Source organism: Trichosurus vulpecula, assembly GCF_011100635.1.
Source record: "Trichosurus vulpecula isolate mTriVul1 chromosome X unlocalized genomic scaffold, mTriVul1.pri SUPER_X_unloc_1, whole genome shotgun sequence".
Lineage (NCBI taxonomy): Eukaryota > Metazoa > Chordata > Mammalia > Diprotodontia > Phalangeridae > Trichosurus > Trichosurus vulpecula.
The window spans coordinates 8,779,952-8,802,421 of record NW_023494377.1 but is presented as its reverse complement, the minus strand read 5'-3'; the positions used below and the strand labels follow the sequence as shown (position 1 = coordinate 8,802,421).

Sequence of the window (22,470 nt, the reverse complement as noted above, 5' to 3'; positions counted from 1 at the left end):
TGAGATATGGAGGGGGTGAGAAGGAGGCTCTGGACTACTGCTTCCTCTGACAGTCGGCCCTCCTGGGACAGGGGGGGGCGAGTGATCCGGGTGACAGGGACCAATCTGGATGTGGTTCAGAGGCCCCAGTTGTCCGTGTGGCTGGAAGAGGCTCCAGCTGGGCCTCAACAGCTGGAGCCAAAGCGACTGGCTGAGCATCACTGTGAAGATGGGGGCCGGCCCCAGGCTGCCCAGGGCGCTATGGCCTCCCAGACCTGTAGATGGCTGGAGGCAGGACTTCTGGAGGTGAGTGCCCCAACCTGCTGCCTCCACCAGCACCAAGCCTCCTCCTGCCCACATCCTCTCCCCCTGCCCCACGTCCCCTTATACTGGAGCCAAAGTCACTGGCTGAGCATCACTGTGAAGATGGGGGCCGGCCCCAGGCTGCCCAGGGCATTATGGCCTCCCAGACCTGTAGCTGGCTGGAGGCCAGTGCCCCAACCTGCTGCCATCACCAGCACCGAGCCTCCTCTTGCCCACATCCTCTCCTCCTGCCCCACGTCCCCTTATGCTGGAGCCTTGGATGTCTTTTCTCCCCCAAAGTGCTCCACTGTCTGTTCAGCCAACTCTTCTGGCTTGCTCCTGTGTCCAAGTCCTGCAGTCCCTGGGGTTGCCCGCCTACAACGGATGTTCTTCACCCTGGACAATATCCTAGTGGATTTCATCAATGCAAGTGGAGGGAAAGACTTCCTATATCAGCCCAACCCTCGCCTCCATCCACTGAGCCGAGACAGGCCTGCCCACCCTTACCGCCTGAAGCCTGGCAATGTTCTGGATGTGGAGGTGACCCAACATGGCAGGCAGTGCCCGGAGGGAAGTGGGGAGTCTCAGAAAGTCTGGGCTCCAGGCAGGACAGGCAGAAGTGCTATGATTCACAATCAGCCCTCAGCCTAGCCCCTAGGGGTGGGAGGGAAAGGTCTGGCTCTTAGGAGGGAACGGGAGGAAGGGCTGAAGAGACCCTGGTACCCTTGTCCTCACTCCTTGAAGTTGATCCTGAACCTAGCCCACCAGGGCTTGAGGTCAGGTTTTAGGGATAGCAGGGAAGGTGGCCAGCATCCTGAGGACTTAGCCAAACTCAGTGAATGATGGCCTCCCAATTGGAAAGAGGGACTCAGGACCCGAAAGAGCAGAAGGGAGACTGGAGTTGGGGCCAAAGTGGTTTCACCGACTCTTCCCCCTTTCCCATCCTCAGGGCGAGGGGCTAAACTTGGGGATCAGCAAGGAGGAGGTCCAAGTGCAAATTGGAAAAGGCGAGTGTGTGGTGAAGACATTGACACTGACTCACCTGTACTGCGAACCCCCCATGTGGGCCCCCCAGCCCCTCAATAGCTCCAGTGCTCTGCCTGAATTCATAGTAAGTCCTTAGCCTCCTCCTTCCTCAATCCCAACTCTCAAAGGGAGAGCAAAGGGTTTGGTTTCCATAGAAAACAGTATATTGGGAGGGGGATGGGAAAGGAGGGGATTAATAAGGGAGCAACCATCCCCAGAAGGAAGGGGGAGTGAATCCCAAAGGAAGGGGAAAACCGATAAAACAGACCCCAAACACTTGGTCCCATTCCTTGCTCTCAGGTGCAGATGGGAAACCTTCAGCTGAACCTGGGCCCGGTAAAATATGAGACAGAGACCACCCTGCCCAGCTTCCCAACAGAGGCCCAGATTGGGCTGGGAGTGGGAGTCGCTGTGCTCATCTCCATGGTCCTCCTCCTCATCCTCATGTACAGGTGATCTCTCGTCTCTTTCGTATCCTTCTCCTCTCTTCTCCGCCAGCAACTCTCCCTCCTCTTTTGGCTAAACTCCCAACTTCCGGTCCACACTGGCCCAAAGACTAGACCCTGTCAACAATTAGATTAATTAATTGGTAAACAGGGGAGAGAAACCTAATTACTGTGACTTTGGCCAAGTCATCTTTCCTGTCTGGGCTTTAGAGACCTCATCCGTAAGATGAGATGGCTGATGATTCCAGATGACTAGTAATTAAGAATATTGCTCACCTCAAAGACAGACTAATATGCAGAACGAGGGAGCCATTTTTAGACATGGGCTGTAAATATGGGAATTTGTTTGGCTTGACTATGCATATTTGTTACAAAGATCTTGTTTTCCTTTTTTTCCCCCAAGGGTGGGGGGGGAGGGTGAGAGAGGGAAAAAAAATGCTTGATAATAACTGAAAAAATAAAATGTAAATTTAAAAAATCAAATCAAATATGGAGGTCAGACTAGCGGACTCCTAAGATCCTATCCAGTTCTGATGCCTGAGGAGTATGCAACCATTTTGATTTCTTTTCAACAAGCATTATTCAGTTTATGCAAGTCTTTCCAGGTTTTCCTGAAATCCTCCTGCTCATCTTTTCTTTTCTTTTCTTTTTTTTTTTTGAGGTAAATTCTTTTTTTAATTAATTAAGTTTTAGTTTACAACATTCAGTTCCACAAGCTTTTGAGTTCCAAATTTTCTCCTCCTCCCTCCCCCCCCCAAGACGGCGTGCAATCTGATATAGCCTCTACATACACATTCATATTAAACATATTTTCACATTAGTCATGTTGTATAGAAGAATTAGAACCAATGAAATGAACCAGGAGAAAATAGAAACAAAACGAAACAAAAAAGAGAGAGAGCAAATGATATGCTTCGATCTGCCTTCAGATTCCGTAATTCTCTCTCTGGATGTAGATAGCATTTTCCATCGTTAGTCTTTTGGAGCTGTCTTAGGTCCTTGCATTGCTGAGAGGAGCTAAGTCTATCAAAGTTAGTCATTGCACAATGTGGCTGTTACTGTGTACAATGTTCTCCTGGTTCTGCTCACTTCACTCAGCCTCAGTTCACATAAGTCTTTCCAGGTTTTCCCGAAGTCCTCCTGCTCATCATTTGTTATAGCATTCGTATACCACAACATGTTCAGTCATTCCCCAATTGATGGGCATCCCCTCAATTTCCAATTCTTTGCCACCACAAAAAGAGCTGCTGTAAATATTTTTGTACATGTGTCCTTTCCCCATTTTTATGATCTCTTTGAGATACAGACCTAGAAGAGGTATTGCTGGGTCTAAGGGTATGCACAGTTTTATAACCCTTTTGAGCATAGTTCCAAATTGCTCTCCAGAATGGTTGGATCAGTTCACAACTCCACCAACAATGCATTAGTGTCTCAATTTTCCCACATCCCTTCTAACATTTGTCATTTTCCTTTTCTGTCATATTAGCCAATTGGATACCTCAGAGTTTCATCAAGCATTTATTTAGAAACTACTATGTGCAATGCCCCACTGGGGATCCAGACAAAAATGAAAGTCCCTGCCCTCGAAGGGCTTACATTCTACTATTTCTTCCCATTCCTTCTCTCCTCATGCTCTACGGGTCCCTGATTACCCTGCTCCTTGTCCTGATGCAGGCGGAAGAGCAAGCAGGCTATGCGAGACTACAAGAAAGTCCTTGTGCAGCTAGAAAACTTGGAGATCAGCGTCGGGGACCAGTGTCGCAAAGAATTCACAGGTGACTGGGCTGGACTGGGTAGGCTGAGCTGAGCCAGGAGAATCTAGGCTAGGGGCAGTGGGGAAATGTTGGCTATTCTCCAGCCTATAATTGACATATTCTCATGCCCCGTCCCCTGCAGAATACCTCTGCCTCTGCCTCTAGAGCCATGAGACTTTATGGGACTTGTCTTGAAGACCAGAACCCCTCATGCCTGACCTGAGGAGGCTGAAAATGGGGCCTGCTTTCTTTGAGGCAGCATGGTGTGGGGCAGAAATTGGGGCTGCTAATCCATACCTAAGGATCCCTGCTGACTTAGAAAACCACAAATGAACGTTATCTATGTTCTACTGTATTTTTATTTATTTTGTTAAATATTTCCCAATTACATTTTAATTTGTATACCTCCTACTCCCCCACCCCTACCCCCGACACACATTTGGGCAGCCATAGGTTGCGCATTTTATACCGGTTTAATAGAGCACTAACCTTGCCCTCAATAAAATCTAGATTCAAATCCCACCACCTACTAACCATACGATCCTGGACAAGTCACTTAGTCTCTCTCAGCCTCAACTTGCTCGTCTGTAAAATGGATATAAGAGCGTGGGGGGGGGGGGCTGTCCTGAGGCTCAAATAAGACGATATTTGTAAAGCTCTTTGCAAACAAAGTCAGGAGTGTGATGGTAAATATTTAATAACTGACTCTTCGAGAAAAATATGCCTGCAGGACACACTTTCAAGTTTAATTTTCATTATTAACATTTTTCTCATTTCCTTAAGTCTGGAAATCAACAAAACGATAAATCGAGTCCTGGTTTTTAATGTCTGCCCATTCCGAGGTCTAACTGCTAACACCACTAGCACTAAGGAGAGAGGGAGGGAGAGAGTTCTTTGGGAACCCAGGCCTCATGCGTCTCATTTCCCACCCACCCTCACCCCCCATGGCAGATCTGATGACTGAGATGACAGACCTCAGCAGTGATCTGGAAGGCAGCGGCATCCCTTTTCTGGATTATAAAACCTTCACCGAACGGGTCTTCTTTCCTGGCCACCATGGGTCACCACTTCGATCTGAGATAGATGTGCCAGATGCCCGCCAAGCCACGGTAAAACAGGGTCTCAACCAGCTTGCCAACCTGCTCAACAGCAAGCTCTTTCTCATCAAGGTGAGGCCCAGCAGAGTTTCCAGTGCCACAGCAACGTTTGCCATAGCCGGGCAACATTTGACTGTCTGCAGTTAAGGGAGGTGGGGTGCATAAGAGGGACAGAGAGTGTGAGAGATTGCCAAGTGGTTGTATCGATGAGGGGTGGGCTGTGCAGATTTTCCTGAGGAAGAGATCCAGTTGCTATTTGGGCTGGGAATATGGTGAAGTGGAAAGATCAAAATCTGCCTCTCTCAGACTTTACTAGCTGTGTGTGGCCTTGGGCACAAAGTCCCTCCCTCCCCCAACTCTGCCCAATGTGCCTCTGTAAAATGAGGGGATTGGACTACCCGGCTTCTGAGGGCCCTTCCAGCTCTTAAGTCTAGGATTCTATGAACGTGGCTACAATTTCTACTACAAAGGCAGAAAGCTTCATTAGAAGAACACTTTGTGCTCATTTGGACTGGGCAGCAGGGATCCTAGAAGGCCAGCATAGCATCAGGAAGAACAGATCTTGTCAGATTCATCTGATTTCCTTCCTTTGATGAGCATATCAATTAGGTAACTAGACAGGGTAGGGAGATGTAAGTCCAGGTAGGTGCATTTGGAACTAGACCCAAATATGAGTGATCAGGCAGTAGATTTGGAATCAAAAGGCCTGGCTTGTCTATGTTGTCTTCTCTGAATCACTTCTCCTTCTGTAAAATAAAGGAGTTGGACTATAAAATGCAGGATCCCTTAAAACTTGAAAATCTAAGTTACAGAGGCCACTGGCTGGTGCCACAGTGCACAGAGTACTTGGTCTGGAATGAGGAAGACCTGAATTCAAATTTGACCTCAGACACCTCCTAGCTGTGGACCCTGAGCAAGTCACTTAACCTCTCTCTGCCTCAGTTTCCCAATCTGTAAAATGGGGGTCATAATAGCACCTACCTCCCAGGGTTGTTGTAAGGATCAAATGAGCTAACATTTGTAAAGCACTTAGCACAGTGCCTGGTACACAGTAGGAACTTAATAAATGCTTATTTCCTTCCTTCCTTATAAGTCGTGTATCAGGTTAATGGTGGGGGGAGGTCTCTAGTGGAATGGCTCAGTGGTCTATTCAATATTTTGTTTACCCATGATTTAAATAACAGAATAGTTAGTATGCACACAATTTTCTGATGGCCTAAAACTTGGAAGGATAGACACATTGGACAGTGATCTGTATCCAAAAAGCAACAGTCAACAATTAGAGACTAGCCGAGATGGCAGAGTAGGAGGAATCCAGTTCCTTGCTGCCACCCCCCAACACACACACACACACACACACACACACATGCACACATACATACACACATACACAATACACATACACAAACACATACATGCATACATACACATACATGCACACACATACACAATACACATGCATACACACATACATGCACACATGCACACACATACACACATATACACACATGCACACACATACATACACACACATACACACACATCTCTACTCCACAAAGACCTAGAAAAGCGCCAGCCTGAGTTCTGATCTAGAAATTCAAAGAAAAATAATAGGCTACTTCAAAATAGGGGGACAGACAGGTCCCTGGACACTGAAAAAAGGTTACAGCCAGGAGAGAACTACTCAGAGATTGAACTGGGACCTGTGGCTGTGCACTAAGGCAAGAAGTCTGAGATCCAGCATAGAGGGGCCTGATATTGTGGAGGCTGGCAGCTCTGTCCCTCTTACTCCAGAGCTCAGTCCCAGACCCCATGCAGACTGAAGAAGGAAATTAAATCTAGGGGTGGATGTCCTGGTAAGGAGAGGTTACCATACATATAGTGGACAAGCAGCAGGAACAGCAATAAGCAGTAGCTGTGCTGCTCTGACCCTGAAATAGGGTCTCAGGTTCAACCCCCAGACTGATCTGAGTCCTGCAGCTAAGTAACAAGGACAAGGAGGTCAGGCCAAGGGAAAGTCTGCAGTTCCATAACTATGACCCTGCAGAACCTTCCAGCTAGCTGACAGGGGCTCAGGGCAACAGCAGTCTACTGGAGCTCCAACCAGGGGCAAGCCTGGTTCTTTCTCCCAGACTAGAACTGGAGTCAGAAGCTTACAAGATCAAGAGGCCAACAATCATATTTTACCCTGGATCATACAGCTTTGGGTACAATGAAAATTTGCAACTCCCCATCATGAGCCAACGCTGAAATCTTTGAAGAACATAGCACTCAGTGGTGCTGTAGGAATAGGAAAATCAACATCAGAACCGTAAAGAATATAAAGTAAGAAGAATCAATGCCCAAACATTCTCTCCAGAAGTTCACAAAGCTTGACTCTAATACAAAGTCCCAATTTGGGAAGTAGAGTTATAAAAATGAGGAAACAAACAAGCAAAAAAAAAAACTTCCACAATGAAGAGTTATCATGGTGCCAGGGACAGTAAAGATACAAACCTGCAAGACGAGGATGACTACAAGACTCTACAAGCTTCAAATTAAAACACAGCTTGGACACAAGTTCAGCTAGAATTCCTAGAAGAAATGAAGCAAGAGTTTAAAAAAAAGTTAAAAACGATTTTACAAATGAAATGAGAGCAATGAAGGAAAACACTTGGAAGGAGAATTAGCAGCTTGGCACCAGAGGTACAGAACCTTACCCAAGCAACACGTTCCTCGAAAACTAGAATGGCTCAAAAAGAAGCTAATGACTCCTTAAGAAATATTAAAACAAACTCAAAAGACTGAACCAATAGAAGAAAATATAAAGTATCTCACAGCAAGAAACAACTGATCTGGCAAACAGATCAAATAGAGATAATTGAAGAATTAGTGGACTGCCTGAAAACCATGACCAAATGAAAAAGGTGTCTGGACATCCTGTTTCAAGAAATCATGAAAGAAAACAGCCCAAGTTTCTTGGAACCAGAGGGCAAAGTGGAAATGGAAAGAATCCATCGGTCATGTCCTAAAAGAAACCCCCAAACTCTCAGGAGCATCAGTCAAAATTCAGAGCATCTAGGTCAAATGAACATTTATAAATGGCACTTGCTTTGTGCCAGACAACTATGCTAAGTGCAGGGGATACTAAGACAAAATTGAAACAGTTGCTGCCCTCAAGGGGCTTACAGTCTACTAAGAGGGTATATTTGCAGATAAGTGCATACAAGATATACAATAAACATAGTGATTAGGGATGGGATAGGTGGGGGTACTAACAACCGGGGGAATTAGGAAAGGGCTCCTGAATGAGTTGAACCTTGAAGGGAGCTAGTCCCTTCAAAGAGGAGGTAGTAAGGAAAGAGAACATACCAAGCATAGGCAAAGCCTGAGCAGAGACAAGAAGGCATGTATAAGGGGAATAGCAAGTAAGCCACCTTGGCAGACATATAGCATAAGCAGGGGAAATAATACGAAGTCAGAGGAGAAAGGTACGTTGGAGACAAATTGTAAAGCCAGGCCCTTCAGTAAATAAAACGACAGATTTGTTGTTGCTGTTCAGTCATGTCCAATTCTTTGTAACTCCAGCTGGGGTTTTCTTGGCAGAGATACTGGAGTGGTTTGCCATTTCCTTCTCCAGCTCATTTTACACAAACAAGATTAAATGACTCGCCCAGGGTCACACAGCTAATAAATGTCTGAGGCTGGATTTGAACTCAGAAAGATGAATCTTCCTGATTCCAAGCCCTGTGCTCTATTCACTGCAGTGCTGCCTAGCTGCAAAATGCCCAGTAGGTATTTGTATTTTCTCTCAGAGGCTCAAGAGGGAGCTAGTGGAACATCTTGAGCAGGAGAGTGACGAGGACAGACCTGTGCTTTAGAAATGTCATTTGGCGGTGGATGGAGAATGTATAGGGGACGGGGGAGCCTGGAGCCTAGGAGCCCCATTAGGAAGCTATTTTGCAATGATCCAGTCAGGGCTGGGGAATCTGCAGCCTCGAGGCTACATGTGGCCTTCTAGGGCCTTGGGCACTACCCTTTGACCGAGTCCAAGTTTGACAGAATAAATTCTCTTATTAAGGGGATTTGTTCTGTGAAGTTGGGATTCAGTCAAAGGGCCACACTTGAGGACCTAGAAGGCCACATGTGGCCTCAAGGCCACAGGTTCCCAACCCCTGGTCCAGGTGAGAGAGGATGATAGCCTGAAATAGAGTTATTGTTGTATAAGGTGCAGGAAATGTTGAGGAGTTGGCAACTAATTGGATATTGGGGAGGGAGAGTAGGGAAGGGGAGGGAAAATGAAGAGTCCAGGGACAATTAGGTGCTAAGAGTCCAGGTGACTGGGAAGCTGGCGGGCTAAATCAAAGGAGATTCTATTTAAGAAAACTCAATATAAAGGTGCGTATTTGGGATTAAAAATCAACTTTGCAGGGATAAAGTGGAGGACGAAGCAGGGCTAGATAACGGGGTGTGTGGGAGACCTGTGGGACAGGATATGGGGTGGAGCTTGCTGAGATTACCCCTCCCCCCCATTTGTCTTGTATGTCTCGTTGGCGCATAGTTGTTTGCATGCTGTCTGCCCCAGTAGACTCTGAGCTCCTTGAGGGGAGAGACCGTGTTTCTGCTTTTCTTTGTAGCCCAATGCCCAGCATATAGTAGGCCCTTAATAACTTAATAACTAGGGGATTGGTTGATTGATAAGCAGGGAAAGTGTCCAGAGGGAGGTAACCAGAATGGTGGAGGAGCTTTGAGCTCCTACCACGTGAGGATGGCAACCAGGAAATGGGAATGTTTATTCTGGAGAAGAGAAGCCTTGGGGCTGGGGAAAGTGACAACTGTCTTCAGGTATTTGAAGGGCTGTCCTGGGGAAGAGGGAGGGGTTAGCCCCATTCTGGTTGATCCCAGAGGGCAGAAGCAGGAGTAGTGGAGAGAGGCCAGCTTAGGCTTGAGGTGACGTGGGAAATGGTCCTTGGAGGTCTTCAAGCAGGCCCTTGTCCAGTTGGTTATGGGGGGGGGGGCGGTGCAGTTTCTTAGCCATGAATGAGCTAGATTAGAAGGCCGATGAGCCCGGACCAGGATCCCAGACTCTGAGGTCCTAAGAAGCAATCAGAGTGTGTTTTCTGAGCCAATGCACGTAATGGAGAGCAAAGGAGAAGTGTGCGAGACCTCCCGAGTGAGTTGGCAAGCGAGAGCAAGGTCTGCTTCCAGATGCTCACCTCAGCCTAGACTCCTGGGTCCCTTATCTAGTCTGATAAGTCTTCTCCCCACCTTAAAAGTATGAGATGGAGGTCAAGCTGCCCCTACACACACACACACACACACACACACACACACACACACACACTACTTAGACATACCCCACCCCACAGTTCCACAGTTCTTTTTATTTTAGGGGGGGGGGGGGCGCCGCAGAGTAAAGTGACTTGCCCAGGGTCACACAGCTAGTGTGCCTGAGGCTGGATTTGAACTCAGGTCTCTCGACTCCAGGGCCAATGATCTATCCATTTCACCACCTAGCTGCCCCTACAGCATTTTTTTAACTGATGTATTTTCAAATAATGTCATTGTTATTTTTGGATATGGCCCCCATCCCACTCCCCCCTCCCAGAATTGACTCTTATCTCTCCTAACAAAAAAAAAAAAAGAAAACGATGATGAAACAACATGGCTACAAATACAAAGACCAAGGTTGGCCAAGGTTGATAACGCATGGGAAGCAGGCTCAGCCCTGGTACTCAGTTTCCAGTGTCTTGGCCCAGAGATAGGGAAGCGCTTCCTCATCCAATGGCTGGCCGATAATCAGGGCTTTGACGACTCAGAATTCTTTCTTCAGGGACCTTTTCATCTACTTTGTTGTCATTCTGGAGCTCACTGTTCCCTTTCCTCCTCTTGTTCCAAGGTTATTCCATATTGTTTTGTTCTCACTTGTCTCTGGCCACCTCGTTCTCACCCAGTCTCTAGAATTGGCACATCCCTGAATAGCTCTGAAGTTGAGAGAGTCCAGAGTTGGGCACATAGCAGGCACTGACATGGTTATTGATTGTTGAGCCCAGATCTGAGTCCCTGCAATGTCCACCCATCGCTCCTGGCTTTGCCTCCTGGGGCCACCAGAATAGGTCTGAGCCCACTTTCACATGGTAACAGCCCTTCACATACCCGAAGACTCTCAAACATCAGCTCAGACATTTCCCCAGTTCTCACCTGGCTCACTTTGGAACTTCTCTGCCTGGCTTCACCTCCATGCCCCAGGAGGCTGGTTATTGGGATAACCCCATCACCCCGCAAGACCCCCATCAGGCCTGGTCCTCCACCTCCTCACTCCCCTCTGCCTCACTGATTGGAGGCTGGGGCCACAGACTCCAAACCTCCATTTGGTACCTTCCCTCCCTTCCCCCTACTTTTCAGCTTCCTTTTGTTTGATGTGACCCCATTCGGTTGTAAGCTCTTTGGGGACTGGAACTAGCTTTTTTTCATACTTGTATCTCCAGTGCTTAGCACAGTTCCCAGTATACAGTAGGCCCCTAATAAATGTTTGCTAAATAACTGACTCCTTCTATAACTTCATCTCTCCTACTCCATTAGTTTAAGATAAATCAAAGCAGATGTTGCTTTATACAGTGCACAGTAAAATACAAACATTATTTATTGAGCACCTGCTGTGTGTGGAGCATGCCACCTGGGCCCAGGAGAAGTACAAAGTCTAGATAAGGCATAGCACCTGCTGCCATGATGCTTCTAGTCTGGTAGGGGGGATAAGGATTGGATCTTAGATTTCATTGTTATAGGGAAAATGCCCATATGAGGAAGCTCCCCCTTCTAAATCAGGCAGGTGTGTTCTCTGCAGCTGGGGCAGAAAGAGGTTAAGTGATTTACCTAAGATAAATCACACCACCAATATGTGTCAGAGTCAAGACTCAAACCTGGGTCTTCTTGCCTCCAAGACTGGCTCTCTCAACACGACTATGTTGTGCTGTGCTGTATCTCTCTAAAGACATACCATAGGCAATTTTATAGAAACAGTTCATCAGAGATGGGGCAAGACAGAGTACCATTTCAGAACTCCATGTCGTTAACCACAAGGCATGCTGGGCAGACTTTTTGGCATGAGAGTTAGGTATGGGATAGGATGTTGGTAAATAAAGAAGGAGAGGGCTCACTTCAGGCCTAGGGCCAAGACATGAAGCATGAGGAGAGACATGGAGGGCGGGGGAGGGGAGAGCCAGCAGGGATAGGCAGAATTGCCCAGTTTGGCTAAGGTATAGAGTACGATGCAGGATAAAGGTCAAGGTTGGGAATTCCTTCTTTGCATGGGAGGCATGAACACAATGCTCCAGCTGGGTTGTGCGGTGGTTAGAGCATTTGGCCTGGAGTCAGGAAGACCTGAGTTCAAATCTGATGTCAGATACTTAACTAGCTGTGTGATCTATGTAAATACTTATTCCTTCCCTACCCTTTTTGGCTCTGGCCTGAGGAAGGCAGAGGACAGCAAGGATTGGCATATTCTTGGTCCTGGAGGCTAGTTCTCTCAATGCAGCCAAAGATCATGGAGAATTTTTAAGAATGAAATCTCCTATTAAAAGCTCAGCATTAAACCTCAGTACATTTCACTATAACTGTTTAGGAATCATTGACATTTAAATTAATATATACTAATGTATAACCAGAGAGGGGAGGGGAGAGGGTAGTGAGGGGTCACTGCCTAGGGGACTCTACACAAACTCCCCTCTCTGGGGAGTTCTCCTTTGTAGCCTACCTGGGGATCTCTTTTCTCATCCTTAACTCCTGGTGCCGCCCAGAATAGAATTAAAACAACAAAAGCAAAAGCTTGACGCTGTAAGACTTCTCTCCTGCTTTTCATAGTGGATGTTTACATCCAGTCCAGTTTTTTTTTTCTGGCTCGGGGCCCACAGGCTGGTGCTGTATTGGGCCTTTTAGATAAATATACAGATATTATCCGGGGCCATCTTCAGTCATCCTGATCTATACCTTGCCATTGGACCCAGATGGCTCCGGAGGAGAAAGTGAGGCTGGTGACCTTGCACAGCTCTGCCTCACTTAAATCCAATTCACTTGCAAGTCATGGCATCATCTTCCTGATGTGATGGTCCTCTTTGAGAACCAAGGACAAACAACAACAATGTATAAAGTTCATGGAGGTCCTCACTATTCTAGGAGAATTGCTTTCAGGAAAAGCCCACTTAAAGTAAACTCACTTTAAGGATCAATGTTTCATAGTAAATAGGGCTTTTTTTGCTTGTTTTTTTTTTTTTGGCTTTTGTTTTTGGAGGCAATCACGGTTAAGTGACTTGCCCAGGGTCACACAGCTAGTAAGTGTCTGAGGCTGGATTTGAACTCAGAAATAGTGATTTTTTTAAAGTCCAATTAGGATTTTGTCTTGAAAAATGAAATTAAAATTATGAAACACGATTATTCTAGCTTATATTTAACAAAATTAAAGTTATAATATCAAATGGGAGCTGATTCTTAAAACAAAGACTAAATCAAGTGGTGAAATGTGTGTGGGGAATTTTTCTAACACTCTCATATAACAGCGAATCCTTCCCCTCATGAAAATAAAGAGTGTCATGAAGGACTCTCTCATTTTCCCAAGGATTTTTCTCATCAAATCATTCCCTTTTTGAAGGCCTGAGACAATGAGCTGGGATACCTGAGATAGATTGGAGAGGGACATTTTGAACGATAACTAATTTTTTTTAGAGACAGGCAAATTAATTTATTTTCTCTTTCCCCTATTACATGTTAAAACTAAACATTTGGTTTTTTTTTTTTTGAGTTTTGAGTTCTCTTAGAACCTCTACCATTTTTTAAATTCTGTCACCTTTACCAGTCTGAGACATTAGAAATGGAGCTGCAGAGTTGTTTTGATTTGAATGTCTCTAATTATTACTTATTTGAAGCATTTCTTTCATATGTCTACTGATAGCTTGGACTTCTTTCTTTGAAAACTGCCTGTTTTAAAGTATATTTTATTCAGAATAAAAACATTTTTTGTTTTAATTGGAAAAGAAAGAAAACTTCCTGTTTATATCCTTTGACCTTTATTTATTGGGGGAGGACTCTTTAAATCAATTCTTTATATACCTTAGCTATAAGACCTTTATTAGAAAAAGTTGCTGCAAAGATGCTCCCCGCCCCTCGGCCCAGTTACCTGTTTGTAATTTTAACTGCATTAGATTTGTACAAAAATGTTTAAACTTTTCATAATCAAAATTGCCCATTTTACCTTCTGTGATGTCTCCCTCCTTTGCTTGGTCATGAACTCTTCCCCTATCTATAGATCGGAAAGGTAATTTATTCCTTGTTCTTCTAATTTGCTTGTGATATTTATCTTGGTACACGGTGTGAATGTTGGTCTAGACCTAATTTATGCCAAATTGCTTTCTAATGTTCCCAGAAAGTTTTGTCTAACGGTGAGCCCTTCTCCTCTCCCCTGTCACCCCGCCCCACCCCAGTGACTTGGGTCTTTGAGTTTATGCAGGGCTGTGCTGAAGCCAACTCTAACCAGCTTGAGAAAGCTGATTGTTAAATTTTCAGTGCGAGCATTCACACCTCAAAAAAAATCAGTCAAGCTAAAAACCAAGGCTTTATGTAGTGTTTTGTTAATTGTCTAGATTCAAGGAAGTGTTAATAATACAGATTAAACTTTAAAGTGTGTGGGCATGCATTTTTTTCTCCCTGGGAAGCAAGTTGTTAAACAGTTACCAGCACGAACCTGTATAAACCTTGCTTGAACTCAACAGAAATGCAGTGGAATGTTGAGCAAATGAAGTCATTAGTAAACTGGAGGCTTATGATCATAGCCCAACAACAACAACAACAGGCATTTATGTGATGCTTTTTAAGGTTGGAAGAATACATCCATCATCTTATTTGAGTCTCATAACACTCCTAGGTTCAGCATACATTATGCTATTGTGTTTCTGTATGTTATGTCCTAGTTTGTTCTGCTGATCAGCCTCTCTAGTTTTTAAGTCTTTCCAGGTTTTTCTGAAATCCACCTGCTCCTCATTTCTTATAGCACAATAGTATTCCATTACATTCATATACCACAACTTGTCAGCCATTCCCCAATTGATGGGCATCCCCTCAATTTCCAATTCTTTGCCACCACAAAAAGAGCTGCTATAAATATTGTTGTACCTGTGGATCCTTTCCCAATTTTTATGATCTCTTTGGGATACAGACCTACCACTGGTATTGCTGGATCGAAGGGTATGCACAGTTTTATGGCCCTTTGAGCTTAGTTCCAAATTTCTCTCCAGAATGGTTGGATCAGTTTACAACTCCATCAACAGTGCGTTAATGTCCCAATTTTCCCACATCGCCGCCAACATTTATCATTTTCCTTTTCTGTCATACTGGCCAATCAATAGGTGTGAGGTGGTACCTCAGAGTTATTTTAATTTGCCTTTCTCTAATCAATAGTGAGCATTTTTTCACATGGCTATAGATAGCTTTTATTTCTTCATCTGAAAATTGACTGTTCATATCCTTTGACCATTCACTGGAGAATGGCTCTTATTTTCATAAATTTGACTCAGTTCTCTATATATTTGAGAAATGGGACTCTCTTGTTTCTAAACCAAAACCAAATCATTTTGATGATTCCTGTTTCGTGCTACTTTGTAGTATAGTTTGAGACCTGGTATCAAGAGGACCCCTCCTTTGTTGTTGTTTTTGATTCGTGCCCTATTCTTCGTGACCCCATTTGAGGTTTTCTTGGCAAAGATCCTGGAGTGGTTTTCCATTTCCTTCTCCAGCTCATTTTACAGATGAGGAAACTGAGGCAAACAGGAATAAGTGACTTGCCCAGGGTCACACAGTTAGTAAGTGTCTGAGGCCAGATTTGAACTCAGGAAGATGAATCTTCCTGACTCCAGGCCCGGCACTCTATCCACTTTGCCACCTAGCTGCCCCAGACAGACCACCCACCTTCCTATTTTTTCCCCATTACTTCCCTTCATATTTTGGATCATTTGTTCCTCCATCAGAATTTTATTATTATTTTTCTAGTCATATAAAATAATCCTTTGGTAGTTCGTTATTGGATAAAAAAATTAACTTAGGTAACATTTTCATTTTATTATGTTGGTTTGAGTAACGAACATTTCTCCAATTATTTATATTTCTGCAAAAAGTGGTTTATAGGTGGAGTTCCTAGATGTTTCTCAGTAGATAGACTTCCAAATATTTTATTTCTTCTGTACAAAATAATTTTTCTAAGGCATAGGTCTGGCCATGCCATTCATTCTCTTTAAAAGTCTTTAAAGATTGTGCTTCATGTGACTGGGCCCCAGATTATTCCTCCAGGCCCGGAACTGACCTCCTCCTCTTAGGATCTCTAGTTTCTTTCCAGGGTCATCTGAAGCATTTCCTCAGCCGTCTGGTGCCTCCCGCACCCCTCCCCATGCTGAATTTTCTCCATATTTATTTTGCATTTGCAATATATACACATCTTGCCTCCCGCAATGGAAAGCCAGCTCGGAAAGAACAGGACCTAGCTTTGTCTCTTTCCCTAGCTCCAAGCCCCAGGCCCGGCACGAGGTAGTTGCTTAATAAATGCTTGTGGATTATTTCAGGCTGTGTGATCCTAGGCAAGTGCATTGATCTCTCAGTGCCCCAGGTAACTCTCCAAATAAGTAGCAGAGCAGGTGGGGGATGGGGGTGGGGAATTCCTCCCCTTAAGCTCCATAAACAGTGAAAAGACAAGAAAAAGCATCCTGACCCTCTAAAGACAAGCAGGACCCCAGGTAGCCTAACCACCTCAGCTCCTAGGGCTAGATCTTTGTTCATTCATTCTCAGGCACTTTTCCTCAGCCACTGACTTTTCACACTTTTGATTCCTCTGAGGCTCACAATCCACTAAAACCTGGCTGGGTTGAGGAATGTAGCAAAGGGGAAGTCAGGGATCCCCCTCCGGGCTGGTGGCTGCTGATTGGGGAAATGCTTGGAGAATGAACGGATGAATTTTCTTTTCCCTTCCCAAGTTTATCCACACCCTAGAGGAACAGCCCACCTTCTCCCAGCGAGATCGGTGCTACGTGGCCTCGCTACTGTCACTGGCCCTCCATGGCAAGCTAGAATATCTGACGGACATCATGAAGACCCTTCTCAGTGACCTTACGGCTCAGTATGTCCACAAGAACCCCAAGCTGATGCTTCGAAGGTAAGGAGTCATCCCCTGCTGCCCAGCCCAGCCCAGCCTCTAGCCCACACCTACTATCCCCAGGAAACCTGCTTACATGAACTGTCACCTGATTTAAGGGGTGGGGTTAGAAATCGCACTGCCCTTAGAAGCCAAAGATCTTGATTCACATCCCCATTTTGATGTTCAATCACATGACTTCAAGTCACTTAACTTTCTTCTAAAGCCCAGTTTCCCCATCTCTAAAATGGGAGTGATAATCTTTGCACTGTCAACTTTTCGAAATTGTGTAGAAAGTGCCTATTAAGGGTCTGTCATTAACATGGAAATATATCTAACATGATAGCACATGTATAACCTATATCAGATTGCTTTCTGTCTTGAGAAGGGAGGACGGGAGGGAGGGAGAGAGAAAAATTTGAAACTGAAAAATCTTATAAAAAATGAATCTTGAAAACTATCTTTACGTGTAATTGGAAAAATAAAATACTATTTACCGAAAAAAAGCTATGTCCCCCTTCTCCCACCTTCTTTCTGATCCTGTCCTTAGAATCTCTACCTCCAGTGAGCCTTAATTCTGCATATACAAGGCTCTGGAGGCAGGTCTAAGATGAGTGCAGAGGGTGGCCAAGAACTTATTCTCCCTGTATCTTTGTACCTTCCCCTTCCTTTCTTTTTTTTTTAATCTCCTTTTGTTTGAAAATCCTTCCCACCCTATGCCACCCCACCAAGGTTTACTCTGTAACAGAGAAAAAGAGGTAAGCAGAGCCTAGACTTTGACCAAGTCTGACGTTGCACACGACAGTTGCCCAGCTCTTGAATGCAAGGATCTTCTTCCTCTTTGATGGTCTTGTGTCTCTTTATAGGACTGAAACCATGGTGGAAAAGCTTCTAACCAACTGGATGTCTATCTGTCTCTACTCCTTCCTAAAGGTGACGTCACTTCACCCCTCCCAAAGGTCTAAGGACTTCAGAATGGGGATGGCTCTGATCCCTGCCCATCCCTGGCTCTCATCTCTGCCCATCCCAGCAGCAGACCCCCGCAAGTCTTACTTTCCTGCTAGGCAACACCACCCTCATTTCTGAAATCTTATTGTCTAATGAATGCCTCCTATCTCTCTGATCCCACTGGCCAATGCCTGCCTTGCTTCCCCAGTTCTCCTGACTGGTGCTTCTCTCTTCTCCTGATTCTAGGAGGTGGCAGGGGAACCCTTGTACATGCTATTCCGGGCCATCAAGTACCAGGTTGACAAAGGCCCTGTGGATGCGGTGACCGGCAAGGCAAAACGGACCTTGAACGACAGCCGGCTGCTTCGGGAGGACGTGGAATTCTGGCCGCTGACGCTGACTGTGCTGGTAGGGCCTGGGGCTGGGACCGGAGAGCCTCAACGTGTGCCTGCCCGAGTGCTCAACACCGACACCATCACTCAGGTCAAAGAGAAGGTGCTGGACCAGGTCTACAAGGGCACGCCCTTCTCCCAGAGGCCTTCAGTGCATGCCCTTGACCTCGGTGAGACGCTCCCCACCCCCCCCCCAGGGCCTCCCAGAGCACCCTGTCTGGAGAAGCCCCCTAGAATTGTCCCTATACCCTGAGATACAGTAATGCCTGCCAGGCCACGGAATATCCCAAGTGCCGCAGACAGTGTCCGTCTAAGCCTCTGTGACAGGGACTTGAGGGAGAGAAACCCTGGGGCCTGGGAGAGGCAGGGAAGGCTGCACCTGACCTGATGTTAGCAGGATAATTCGTATGGGACAGAGAGAAGGGCTGAGGGCATGACAAGGGGGGGTGTACAGGGATAGCCCCCCATGTCTATGGAACCATAGAACATAAAGTATGTGTGAGATGAGGCTAGAAAGGTGGAGCCAGATCGTGGGGGGCCTTGAATACCAGGCTAAAGACTTTGGATTTTTATCTGATAGAGCATGGGGAACCTTTGAAGGTTTATGAACAAGGGAGTGATGGGATAAGAGTCCTAATTCCTTATCTGGCTGAAGAAAAGGGGTTGGATCAGGGTGACCTCTAAGATCAAGGGACCCAAGGCCCAAAGTCCGACTCTAAGATTTGGAGATTTTCTTCCTGCTAAAGTGGTGGAACCCCTGCAATCTCAGGCCTCTCCCAAGTCCATTCCCACAGACTCTTTTCATCCCCCACCTCTTATTTCCCTAGAGTGGCGTTCAGGAGTGGCTGGGCACCTGACCCTGTCAGATGAGGATTTGACCTCTGTGACTCAGAACCAGTGGAAAAGACTCAACACCTTACAGCATTACAAGGTGCCAGGATGGGCACAGCCAGGGGAGAAGGGGGAGGAGGAGGGGGGGACCAGAGCTGGTCCTTTCCTTGTGTCCCTGCCCCTGAAGAGGGCCATGCTCCTGCCAACCTTGTCCTGTTCCCCTCTCCCTCCCTGTAGGTCCCAGACGGGGCCACTGTGGGGCTCATTCCCCGGACGCACAACGGCAATAACATCTCCAAAAGCCCCAATCAGAGCTTTCTCTCTGGAGAGAGTAAGTAGCACATGGTGTTCAGCCCCAGATGGAGGTGCTGCCAGGAGCTGTTACGCTAACTAGGGGCTGCTGGGGGAATGAATCGGGGCAAGGGGAGAGGTGCAAAATTCTCTTCCGAAACTAAGAATGCATGAGTGCTATGAGCCTAACTCAGCAGGTGCTCCTTTCGATAGATGAGTCAAACCAAATGGGGGCTCCAGCCTACCCCCACCCAACTCTCCTCAGCTGAACCAAAGGGAAGTCAAGAGCAGGGAGGAATGTATATATGTGGCTGTTGATTCTCTTTCTCATAAAAGCACTATGGACTAATTTTTGAATTAGCCATAGACGGTCCCTCATGGCTTGGGCTGAACCAAAGGGAAAATTTAAAATAGGCAGGAGGGGTAAGAATTGTATCCAGTCCGTGGGGACCCTGTCCAGGAAATCACAGGGCTTGGCCCACGTTGAGGATCCCAGGCTCACCCCGTGTCCTTTCTTCCTCTGCGTTTGGGCCCTATGCACGCTCCCAGTCACCATAGCCAGTCTCCCCTGGGGAAGGTAGAGGTGGAGTCTCCACATGGTCTGTGCCCTCTCAGGCCTACCCATGTTGGAGGATGGCGATGAGAGTGGCATCCGGCTCTGGCACCTGGTCAAGTCTACAGAGGAACCCGAGGTAACGAAGCAGAGAAGAAGCAGTCTTCGGGAGCGGGAACGAGCCAAGGCCATCCCTGAAATCTACCTCACGCGACTCCTCTCTATGAAGGTGGGTGGGGCCACATCCTGCTTCTGCAGGCCTAAGGCCAAAGAGTCACTCCGATGTGGAAGGGATGTGCCAAACCTACTCCGTGGGAATATCAGTGGCCGAAAGCAGCGTCAGAGAAGGTGCTGGGGAAGACTAACCCATAACTAGCAGGGTGACCATTCCAGCCTTGCAGAGAGAAGTGAGCCGACCCAGCCACAATAGAAAGTCAGGGCTGGAAGGAGCCTCGGTGTCACCTTCCAAACCCTCTTTTTATACATGAAGAAGCCAAGCCCAGAGAGGGGAAGGGACTAACCCAAGATCACTCAGCTTTGTGATATCCAGGCTAGGGGTCTTTCCACTATAATTCACCAATGAAGCAAAATGGGCCACAGACCTATTGACAAGTACTGGACCAAAATATGAGAATTTCTTTTTTTAAATAACAAATTTATTTTTTATTTTTAGTTTACAACACTCAGTTCCGCAAAGTTTTTGGGTTCCAAATTTTCTCTCCCTCCCTCTCCTCCCCCTACCCCCTAAGATGGCATGTAATCCAATGTAGGTTCTACATATACCTTCACATTGAACTTATTTAGATAATAGTCCGGTTGTAAAGAAGAATTATAGCCAATGGAATGAATCATGAGAAAAAAATCTGCATTCAGACTCCATAATTCTCTCTCTGATGTGGATAGCTTTTTCCATCATGACTCTTTTGGAGCTGTCTTTGAACCTTGCATTGATGAGAGGAGTCAAGTCTATCAAAGTTGGTGTGCCTATAATCGTGTATAATGATCTCCTGGTTCTGCTCCCCTGACTCAGCATCAGTTCATATAAGTCATTCCAGGTTTTTCTGAAGTCAGCCTACTCATCCTTTCTTATGGAACAATAGTATTCTATTACCTTCATACACCACAACTTGCTCAGCCATTCCCCAATTGGTGGGCATCCCCTTGATTTCCAATTCTTTGCCACCACAAAAGAGCTGCTATAGATATTTTCGTACATGCGGGTCTCTTTCCCACTTGTATGATCTAATAAGAGAGTTTCTTTTGCATGACTCTGCATATTTGTCACAAGGGTTTTTGGCGTGATGGGATTTGTTTTTTATTTTTCTTTTATAATTTGGGAGAGGGAGGGAGGAGAGGGAGAGAGAAAAGAAATTTGTGAAAAGAAATTAAAATAAAAGTTACCAAACAGGATCTTACCTGTCTCCCATACAGGGCACACTGCAAAAGTTTGTAGATGATACCTTCCAAGCCATCCTCAGTGTGGACCGGCCTGTGCCCATTGCAGTCAAGTATTTATTTGACTTCTTGGATGAGTTGGCAGACAAATATGGCATTGAGGACCAGGAAACGCTGCACATCTGGAAAACCAACAGGTAGCCCTCTCTCAACCCACCAGAAAGGCCCTTAGACCACTTGGTCCAAGCCACCCACTTCACAGAGGGGAAAACTGAGGCCTGGGACTTGCTAGGTCGTACAATACTCTGATAGGACCAGAGTAAGGTGACTTGCCAATGTCATACAGAAAGTGATAGGACCAGAGTCAGAATCCAGGTATCCTAACTAAGTCCAAGTTACTTACTTGGTCTTGGTGGGGGGAGGAGATGCCTGAGTAGTGGGGAAGGAGATGTAACTTGGAAAAAAGTACATTGTAGAAAGATGATGAAAGAGTCTGTGCCTCCTAAATGCCCCCCCTAATCACATGAGCTCTATAACCCCAAGGTTCCAAAAGAGGAAGGGGGATCCCCTCCACCTCCATGTTAGGAAGGACAGATGGCACTGTAATTTCCATGATAATTCATGTAATTCACATGAGCTGATGGGAGACTACATCCATCCCTGGTCATGGAATTTTTAAAATTACTTTTTATTATAAACTTAATATTACCACCCCAGTGATCCCTGGAATAAAGCTCAGTATGAACAGATAATCCGAACTCTTTACAATAAAAATGACAACTGATCTACACTGTGCTCCTTCTGACCTTTGTCCAATTACATCTATATAGAAACGGCTAAATGTAGAGCGTTGGCCATTTTCTATGCTGTTCTTATGATCTGACTCTTTTTTCACTCTACCGTTTTCTGCCTTTCCATATTTCCTTATAATTCTCACATTTGCCATTTTTAATGTTGCCATAATATTCTATTTCCTCTAAATGCCACCATTTGGCCATTCATCTATCGTACCTTAGTGGTTCATTCAGTCAACAAGCGTTATTAAACACCTTGTGTGTGTCTAGTACTGCGCAGAGCTCTGGGATCACAGAAATCAAACCAAAATACTTGTCTCCAGTGACAATGCAGCTATGATTTTTTCCTTACAGTTTATCTTTGTTTTCTTTATCTATATGTCCAATTGTGGGTTTTCTGGGTGCAATGCTATCTTCAGTTTCTTAAAACTCTTGTTTAAGAAACTTCCAGGTAGCGCTCCGTCCCTATTTTTGGGAAAGACCAGTTTAAGGATTTGGGGTGAAGTAATAAGATAC

The 22,470-nt window shown here is 45.7% G+C and overlaps 1 protein-coding gene across 1 annotated transcript in view; it reads left to right on the top strand.

Annotated features, from left to right (window-relative positions):
* PLXNB3 (plexin B3) overlaps nucleotides 1-22,470 on the top strand; it is a 50,790-nt gene that overhangs the window by 24,170 nt on the left and 4,150 nt on the right. The window contains exons 19-31 of the mRNA XM_036740473.1: nucleotides 72-285; nucleotides 583-822; nucleotides 1,232-1,393; nucleotides 1,609-1,760; nucleotides 3,429-3,529; nucleotides 4,460-4,677; nucleotides 16,593-16,771; nucleotides 17,617-17,683; nucleotides 17,945-18,260; nucleotides 18,918-19,021; nucleotides 19,159-19,252; nucleotides 19,828-19,994; nucleotides 21,197-21,357. Coding sequence (XP_036596368.1) covers nucleotides 72-285; nucleotides 583-822; nucleotides 1,232-1,393; nucleotides 1,609-1,760; nucleotides 3,429-3,529; nucleotides 4,460-4,677; nucleotides 16,593-16,771; nucleotides 17,617-17,683; nucleotides 17,945-18,260; nucleotides 18,918-19,021; nucleotides 19,159-19,252; nucleotides 19,828-19,994; nucleotides 21,197-21,357 — 2,175 coding nt within the window. The remainder of the gene's footprint in view (nucleotides 1-71; nucleotides 286-582; nucleotides 823-1,231; nucleotides 1,394-1,608; nucleotides 1,761-3,428; nucleotides 3,530-4,459; nucleotides 4,678-16,592; nucleotides 16,772-17,616; nucleotides 17,684-17,944; nucleotides 18,261-18,917; nucleotides 19,022-19,158; nucleotides 19,253-19,827; nucleotides 19,995-21,196; nucleotides 21,358-22,470) is intronic.